This window comes from Rosa rugosa, chromosome 4 (genome assembly GCF_958449725.1).
Source record: "Rosa rugosa chromosome 4, drRosRugo1.1, whole genome shotgun sequence".
In the NCBI taxonomy this organism is placed as follows: domain Eukaryota; kingdom Viridiplantae; phylum Streptophyta; class Magnoliopsida; order Rosales; family Rosaceae; genus Rosa; species Rosa rugosa.
Genome location: NC_084823.1, coordinates 13,014,142 through 13,023,507, shown reverse-complemented (window position 1 = coordinate 13,023,507; position 9,366 = coordinate 13,014,142). Strand labels below are relative to the sequence as shown.

At 38.1% G+C, this 9,366-nt stretch overlaps 1 protein-coding gene across 2 annotated transcripts; it reads left to right on the top strand.

Moving 5' to 3' along the window:
• The first annotated feature begins 29 nt into the window (after positions 1-29).
• Positions 30-7,938, top strand: LOC133743433 (RNA-binding KH domain-containing protein RCF3-like). 2 transcript variants are annotated; one of them, XM_062171375.1, is made up of 8 exons: positions 30-136; positions 323-1,035; positions 1,353-1,799; positions 1,933-2,187; positions 2,437-2,721; positions 4,375-4,563; positions 7,258-7,406; positions 7,625-7,938. In XM_062171375.1, the coding sequence occupies exons 2-7, from the start codon at positions 367-369 to the stop codon at positions 7,399-7,401; spliced, it is 1,989 nt and encodes a 662-aa protein (XP_062027359.1). In that variant the 5' UTR covers positions 30-136; positions 323-366; the 3' UTR covers positions 7,402-7,406; positions 7,625-7,938. The 2 variants fall into 2 exon arrangements, with proteins under 2 accessions (XP_062027359.1, XP_062027358.1); XM_062171374.1 differs by having other exon boundaries at positions 7,510-7,938.
• The last annotated feature ends 1,428 nt before the right edge of the window (positions 7,939-9,366 follow it).

Below are 9,366 nucleotides of genomic sequence, written 5' to 3'. Positions count from 1 at the left end.
AAAAGCACGTTTACAAACTAGAAAACTCAAAACGAAAAAGAAAATAGAGCCCTTCTCCCTGTGAAATCCCTAAAAGCTCTGTTCACTCCTAATTCCAGACACTCCACTTCTCACCCTGTTCAAGATTATATTCCAGGTAAAACCCTAATAACTACAACCTTCCTCGTCATTCTTTGCTTTTTTTTTTTTTTTCGTGTTTTTTGAAATCAACATCCGACTCAGGTTGGGGAAAAGTTCCTCGAATCCAAAATTGAAGAAACATTAGGGTTCGGGGAAATAGCTTAATTGATTGTTGTTTTTCTGAATTCTTTGGAATTTGCAGTTGCGAAGAATAGTGTTTTGGTTTTGGTTTTGGTTTGAAAAGCCATGTCTGCTCCATTGACACCTTCTAAGAGACCGCACCAGGAGGACCCTTCGGAGCCAAATGGGAAAGGGAAGTTACAAAAGTCTGATGATGATCAACCTACTAATGCTCCCTCTGGCAATGCTGTTTTTCGGGTAGTTTGCCCCGAGCCGAAAATTGGTTGTGTTACTGGTGAAGGTGGCTCTGGCATATCCGAGATATATCAGGAGACTCTGGTGAAGGTGAGAGTTGAGGAAAGTGTACCCGGCTGCGACGAAAGAGTTATTGTCATTGGTTGGGATGGAGAGAATAGAGTTGATAGTGAGCAAAGCAAGGAGAATGGGGTGGAAGAGACTAGTGTAGTTGAAAAGAAGGAAGAGAAGGAAGATGTTTCGATTGATGATTCGGAACGCGGCGAAAAAGTAGGTCCTGCATCCGTCAAGAAGGCTCTGCAACTTGTGTTTGAGAGAATGGTTGAAGGGGAAAGAGAGACTGATGGAGGGGATGGAGATGGTAAGAAGTCATTGACAATTGTTTTGAGGTTGCTAGTTCTGTCGAATCAAATAGGGTGCATTTTGGGAATAGGTGGTAGTGTGATCAAGCAAATGGCGTCTGAAAGTGGGGCACAAATTCGGATCCTTCCTAGAGATAAACTTCCATTGTGTGCACCAGCTTCCGATGAGTTAGTTCAGGTAACTATATAATATTAAGAATAACTCGTGTTCAGTCTGTATGGGTTAAGCCACTGATTAGTTATATTTAATGGGTTTCTGCCACTGGAGATTATAGACTGCTAACAGTATGAAGCATCATTTAAGTCTCGGGTGTTATTATCTAACTGGCAATGCTCAGTGACTTTGGGAATGACTAAGGGCACACTCATAAAGAAAAAAGAAAAAAAATGCTGTCCTGGGTCTTTCCATTAAGTGCGCAACAAAAAGTTATATTTGACATTTGGTCCATGTTCTTGATCTTTATATAGACATTATATTTCATAATTCTGTTGCAGATTACTGGTGAAGTTGATGCTGTCAGGAAAGCTCTAGATTCCGTTACTCAGCAGCTTTTGGATAATCTGCCTCGTGCTAGTGCCTCTTCCCTTCTTAACTCCACAGGGCCGTCATCTCAACCTTCTCCAAGACCAGAAGTAACTCCGCCACCGGAGCGGTCTCACGGAACACCTTATAGCAATCAGGCTGCTGATATTGTGGATAACCATTCTGCTGCTCATCCACTGATCCCAAAGGTTCATGCTTCTGGCATCCCTGGTAGGATGAAGTCTTCACAGGAAGTCCTAACTTTTCGCTTATTGTGCCACGAAGAGAGAGTAGGAGGTGTAATTGGAAAGGGTGGAACAATTATAAGGACACTTAAGCAAGAAACAGGCTGTGAAATCAAGGTTATGGATGGTGTCTCCGATTCAGAGGACCGCGTTATTATTTTATCTGGTCCGGCGGTATGATCTTGACTTATTCTTCTTCTTGGATACATGACTTTTATCTAGAATTGTAGACAAAAAAAAACACACACACACAATCACACGTGCAAACGAACAAGATAAGCAATTGATAACAAATTATCTGTTGCAGCACCCAGATGATAGGATATCACCTCTGCAAGATGCCGTCCTTCGTGTGCATGATAGGATAGTCAGGGCAGTACCTATTACCAAGGAACAGCCCATGACAGCCAGGCTTCTTATTTCCGCCAATCAAATTGGTTGTCTCCTTGGCAAGGGTGGTGCCATCATAGCTGAAATGAGAAAGTCATCTCGCGCTCATATACGTATATTGGGGAAGGATCAAATTCCCAAATGTGTTTCAGATGATGAAGAAGTTGTTCAGGTGTGTTTGCCTCAGTGTATGCATGGTGCTTTGATTTTGGAAAGTTTTGATATATACTTCTCTGTGTTATTTTGATGAGTTTGAAGAGGGTGGACATATCTCTTTATGGTAAAGTACATGTGGACTTCTGAATGTGGCTTCTAAAATGTCAGTTGCCATATTATGTTTGCTTTCAAGTGCTAAGCGCTCATTTTATCAATCTGGAACCTTATGTTTTCCTACTCACCATCTATACTAATTTGATGACAGATGAATGGAGAACTTGAAGCTGTGAATGATGCTCTTCTGCAGATCACCAGTAGGTTGCAGCATCATTTCTTTCGCGATGTATTTCCTTCTTTAAGTTATCCTCCAAATCCTGCATTTTCCGATCAACCTCCTTTTCGATCATATTTGAGGAGGGACTTCTCACCTCCAAGAATGCATTCTAACTTCGGCCCATCATTTCACAAGTTTGATACTGTTGGTGGTCTGGCTCCACATGGTGGTTTCCATCCTCTGCATTTATCAGAAAGAAAACCTTGGGGTTCTCAGGTATTTGTTTTTATTATGACAATCTTGGTACAAGTTATGCTGAATAAAACCCAATTTGTTTGTGTTGGTTGTTGCTGTCTTTTCTACCTTGTAGTATACACTTGCTTGCACAGTCCTATACTGTGGCTTTAATTTAGTCAATCTACTCCTTGAACCGATCCTGCAAGCCAAGGTAGCCCTGACGTGTCTAGCCCGGACCCAAATTTTTTGCTTATGTGGATTCCAGAGTGGACTAAGAATGATAAAGAATCATTAACCTTGTAGAAATAGTGAAAAACAATTTGAAACTAGAGACCAAAAAAATTAAGAAGTTAGTAAACTGGACAAACAAAATCCTTTATTTCTTTCTTTTTACTATATTTCATTCTTTCATTATTCCTTTTCCTTACCAAAAGCCACCTACCCCTCTTTTAAACATTTTCTCCTTACGTCTCATGAACTTGTTCACAGTTAGTTTCTCTTTTCAATATACCATTTATAGAGACGTTCTAATTTTTTAATTATTTGTTGTTGTCTAGTTGTTTTTCTTATTTTTTTTTATATTATATATTTTTGCTTTCAAAGCATTTTGTTATTACTCTAGCACTCACATCCATAAAAAAAGTGGACCCTCATCAGTCACATCATAAAGTTTGGAAACTCTAACGCCGACTTGGATTGCGAGATAAAAACATCAAGGGACTAGATTGACTAAATCAAAAGCCCTAGTATAGGACTGAAGTGGGTGTACCTTACCAGGTAGTGAACTGTAATTTTCACCTCTTATACTTTGTGCAAACTTTTGTCGTGTTTTTATATATTTTGCTTCAAAATAGTGCAGTTTATAGTAGTTGCATAAGGAGTAACTATATACTTGAGAAAACGTTGTGAACTGTATGATATCTTGAAATGGGAGATGCGAGTTGTGAATAATATGATTGAGTCTAATTTTGAGCTGGGATAACCCAACCTTGTGCAATGCTTTAGTATTAAGTTCTTGGTCGGGAGATGAATGAGTCTAATTTTGAGCTGGGTTATCCCAACCTTGTGCAATGCTTTAGTATTAAGTTCTTGGTCGGGAGATGAATGAGTCTAATTCTGAGCTGGGATAACCCAACCTTGTGCAATGCTTTAGTATTAAGTTCTTGGTCGGGAGAAGAAGATGCTACTTTGGGAAGATCTGCTATGATGGCCATTGTCCAAATTTGGGTGGAAAGCATAGGAGATTGTTTTGGGGAAGTGAATCTTTTAGGTGAAAGAGTTTGGTTCTGGGCTTCCTTAAGTGGTGGTTTCTTTAGAATTCTGGGATTAGCTCTTTGAGCGGAAGCTGTGGGTTCAAGCCCCATCAGTCCTGACCTAGGATCCGCTAAATCGAGTGCTGCTATATCTTTGCATTGTTTTTTATGTTTCTTGTTGTGCTGTTTGGCTTGTAGAGGTTTCTTGCTGACCTTGATGCTTTTCAGTGGACTCCTTGTCCTCTGTTGTACTCTTTCTTTTCTTTAATAAAAATTTTGTTTGTTATAAGCAAAAGTAGTGAATATACTTTTGTGTAATTAAATTATAGTGATAAAGCAAATTGCACAGCCTTTGTATAGCAAAGAAAAGAAAAGAAATAGAAGATGACTAATGAAGTCAACTGCTGACTTTACTTTTGTATCCTATACTGGTCCACAGGGACTTCTGGAGGGTGGTGGTCCAATTGGTTTGCCAAACTTTGCGGGAGCTCCACAAAGAAGGATTCCTGGGTTTGGAGGAAGCCAACCAGCAATAATTACCAGTACAACTATTGAAGCTGTTGTTCCTAGTTCCCTTATTCCTATAATAAATGGAGAAGATGGTGAATGCTTGAAACAAATCCGTCAGGTACATTCTTTGATATAACCAATGTTGGTAATTTTGCGTTAAAGAAGCTTGGGTTAATACTATGTAGTATATTGAGGGCTGTGGGGATACTTGAAAATGAAATGAAAAAGATGTGAATCAAGGGTCTTCTTGGAAGAATGTAAATTGATGTGAATCAAGGGTCTTCTTGGAAGAATGTAAATTGATGACTAGGAAACCTTATCATTTCCTTTTTATTTTCCTTTTACTTTCCGAGGACTAAGAAGCCTGTAAGCATTCAGAAGTATTGCTCTTCTGCTCAGTTAAGTGAAGCTTACACCTGACTGAGATTAGCTGACAATTGTCCTTCATTACTGTACTTCTAAAGCCAGAAGACTATTGCATTTACATCATGTAAATGGAGGAATGTTTTGTTCAAGTCCTTCTGTGTAGAATCACTGTGACAGCATTAATCAATAGGAAGCACTAGTTGATGTGGTGGATTGTTGTAAGGAGAAGTCACCTGAGCCTGATGGCTTTTGTTTGGCTGTTTATCAACGATGATGAGATGTGATGAGGGTTCACTTGATGGAAGTTTTTGATGAACTTTTCAGAAATGGGATTGCAGCAACTAACTCTACGTCTTATTCCAAAAAGAAGTAATGCTACTAAGGCTGTGGAGTTCAGACCAACAAGTCTTGTGTCAAGTAATGCTACTAACTCTACGTCTTATTCCAAAAAAGAAGTAATGCTACTGGGGCTGCGGAGTTCAGACAAGGAAGTCTTGTGTCAAGTAGGTTCAAGATTATCTTAAAGCTTCTGCTCAGAAATTGAGAGAACTTGTGAGAGAAACAATTTCTCATAGTCAAGAGGCCTTTGTTAAGACAAATTTGGATACAATCCTGATTGCTATCAGGTAGTGAAGGAGGTGAGAAAGAAAAAGGATGAAGGTGTTGTCTTTAAAATTGATTTCAAAAAAGCCTATGATCATGTGGACTGAGATTTTATGAATTTAATTTTGGAGAAGTGGTTTGGGATTGTTTGGAGGAAATGGATGGAGGATGCTTGAAATCTGTGAATTTCTCCGTCATTCTTAAAAATAGACAAGGGGAAAGTTTGGGGATTCAAGAGGACTAAATCAGGGAGATCTGTTGTTCCCTTTCTTATTCACTTTGGTTTTGGATTTTTCGAGTATAGTGGTTGATAGAACTGCAGAGAGGCATTTGATAGAAGGTATGAGTGTGGGAGAGAAGAAGTAGAAATGTCTCATCTTTCTCTCCTAGCGGAACCAGAACTTGGTTAATAGGGAGAAGTATTTAATGGCTGGGATTAACACTCAAGTAGTAGTGGTTGAGGAGTTGGCCAAAATTATGGGATGTGGAGTAGGATGGTGGAACCAGAACTTGGCTAATCTCTCAACGGTTTGTGTTTTTTTTTTTTTTTTTGGGTTGAAATTTAATAGGAAGAAGTATCCAATGGCTGGGATTAACACAGAAGTAGGAACAGTTGAGGAGTTGGCCAAAATTCTGGGATGTACAGTAGGAAATTGGTCTTTTATATATATGGCGTTGCCTTTGGTACGGAATTCTAGGGCAGTGAGTTCCTGGGATCATGTAGTGGATAAAGTGGATAGGAAGCTAGAAGGGTGGAAAAAGGCATTTCTAAGGAGAAGGGGCAGATTAAATTTGATTCAATCGGTGATGAGCAGTTTACCAAATTATTATCTACCCCCGTTTCAATTTCCTGCTAGTGGAGCAAGGGATTGAGAGGTTGATGAGAGACTTTGTATGGAAGGGGATGGACGGAGGACAAATTGATCATTTATATTAGAATGGGAAATGGTGTCTGGTGGTTGGGAATTTGGTGAAAGGAAATGGCTAGACTCCAGGGAATGGCCTTGGAGATTCCAGGAGGAAATATATTCACTATGCAGTCATGAAAAGTAAATATTGCCTGCAAGAAAATGCCTGGGATTCCAATAGTGTGCTTCAAGGTTCAGGACTTCAAGCCATAATTCTTGGAAAGATATATCGCATGGATCAATTTTTTTACCGCATATTGTAGTTTTATGTTGGAAAATGGGGGAAAAGCAGGTTTTGAGAAGAGGGATGGGTTGGGGAGAGAGTTTTTGTTCATTCCCTTCCTCGTCTGTACAGATTTTCTGAAAATCTTTTATTTATATTGCCAGAATATGGGTGTCAACTCTGTCTCTTTTTTAAGGTTTTCGGGTTTCGAAGAAACCTAAATGACCTGGAAGTTGAACTCGTAGAATTGTTATCTCTAATTGAGTAGTACTGGTTCCTTGTAGATCACATACGAGGATCTCGATGTTAGTCTTTGTAAATCTTATTTGAAACATTTGAACAACCCCATTCTTACACAATTTACTCCCTCTATTTCATTGTATCTGTTGATGTATTGTATATATTGCCTTGTTTGGTTGCCATTACATATGACAGCTAATTTTATGAAAGTTATCTAATTTTTTTATTCTGGGATATGAATGGAGTTATTCTGATGGTTTCTGGCCAGTTTAACTTGAAGGAAGCTATCAAAGAAAGGAAGAATTTTATTCCTTGGTTTTAATTGCATGATGAATTCCAATTTCATAGTTTGTTGGAAGTGTATGCGTGGCTTCATCTATTTTGATTATATCTTATATTTTATATGATTTATTTTAGTAAACATATGCTCTGATGCACAACACTAGCATTCTTAACACGACCTACATTTCAGATTTCGGATGCAAAAATTACAATTACTGAGCCCCTACCTGGAGCAAAGGAAACTTTGATTATAATATCAGGAACACCTGAACAAACTCATGCTGCACAGAGTCTTATTCAAGCATTTGTGATGAGTGAAACCGACTCTTCTTGACTGGGGTAATATTCTTGTCGCTTGTTTAATTTGTTTTTTTTATTGGGCTTATATATGCACAGAATCTTTTGGTTACTGTATGTTAATACTTCTCTCTCTCTCATAAAGGAACATTGACAGTCAGCTGAAGGTTTTAAGGATTGAGCTCACTAGAATTTTGTTGTAGTCATGCGAGCTCCTTGAGATTTACGAAAACCTGTATATTCATTAATTGATGAAACAGCTGGCCATTTGATTCGTGATTTTGTGAGGGTTCCTTTTGGTGGCCAAGAAAGTTGGATGAAGAGACTGCTCCCTTGTCAAGTATTGGATAATGAGGTTGTAGCGAGTAAACCTTCTAATGTCACATTCTAACTACCTGTCAGGTGTAAAAAAGTGTTTATTTACCATATGCCTTTGTTGTTGCCTATATGCTGGACTATTCCTTTTCAATAGATTTCTACTTTTTTACTCAAATGGTTGTAGACTTGTAGTCAAGTTTGACAAGCTAATCTGAAAACGCAGATGCAATATAGTTATTCTTTTTGTTGCCCTTCACCTCTAGCATCCTTTACAGGCAATGATGTTCTTTGTTAAACATGACGTCATTTGTTTCATTACATTCAGTTAAAACTAAAATGGGAATTATAAAAGGAGGTTATCGGGTTCCCACGTTTTTTTTTTTCCTCTCTTTGTTTTTTAACACCAATCGATTTTCAACGGTCAAGCATAAAATCAACTACCGGCGGGGAAACTATATAAACCAACCAAACATAGGTTTGGATGATTGTAGCTCATAATTCTCACATATACATGATATAGTTTTATGCTTCCACATTCAAAGGTCATCCATCAAGCTCTAAATATGCAATACACTTGATGATGAAGTCTTGAAATAGAATGTGAAAATGGTAATGAGATATGCATCAAACTTAATTCAAAATGTTAATTACAAGCAAGTTTGGCTAAGAGTTTCAAACCCTAGCCTTAACCATTTCACCACACTCGTAACATACCAATTGAACATCAAATCCAAGATATACATCAGAGAGAATTAAAATATATGAGAAATCTCAGGCTATGGTGAGTTCTCCTTCTTTGTTCCTTCCTTGATGGTGAAGTGGCCGGTGAATTGATGATGAAACTCTTTGATGATGCCCTATGGATGATGGTTGGATGTGATGCCCCTTTGCTTAGAATGAGAGAGTATTGACGGTGGAGATGGAGGTGGTTATGGCAATGGAGTTATGGTGACGGAGTAAGTAGAAGATGGAGAAGATGAAAGGATTGATTGAAGCAAACAAAAGTGTGTGAATGAGAGAAATGGGGGGAAAAATCCGGCTCCCCTTCGTGTGGGGAGAGAGAGAGAAATGCCTATAAAAAAAAATAGAGCGCATTAGTAATTGTTTTTGGGAGGGTCAGAAGCGCTTTTAAATGTTCAAGTAAATCTCTATTTTGTGTCTGGCCCAAACTCTAGGTTACTTGACCTAGTGGTAATAGGGTTTAATTAGAAGAATCTAGAGATTCCTATTCAATGTATGATTATCCTTCCTTGTACGATTCAGATTCTATACATTGTAATCCTCTATATAAAGAGGTCCCTATTATCAATGAGAATACACAGCATTTTTCTCTCAATTCCTGTTTCTCTAAAACAAAAAATTAGTTATATATAAATATAAAAAATAATTGCAGAAAATATCGAATTTTAGAATCACTTGAAAGTGGTTTTGAGAAGCATTTATCAAGTGTTTCCTCTTAAAAAAATCATTTGCAAAATTTGAAAAGTCCTCTTAAAACATATCAGAAGCAGTCCCAAACAAACTCAAAGATTAATTAGAAAATTACATAGTAGCACATGACCAAAGATGTAAACACAGAAAACCCACTTTCAAAAATATTTATACAAATAAGGACATGAGCCCAGGCTCAAAAGCAAAATAATGCAAGCCTGACTCCCAATTTTAATGAAAAATGACCAAAATG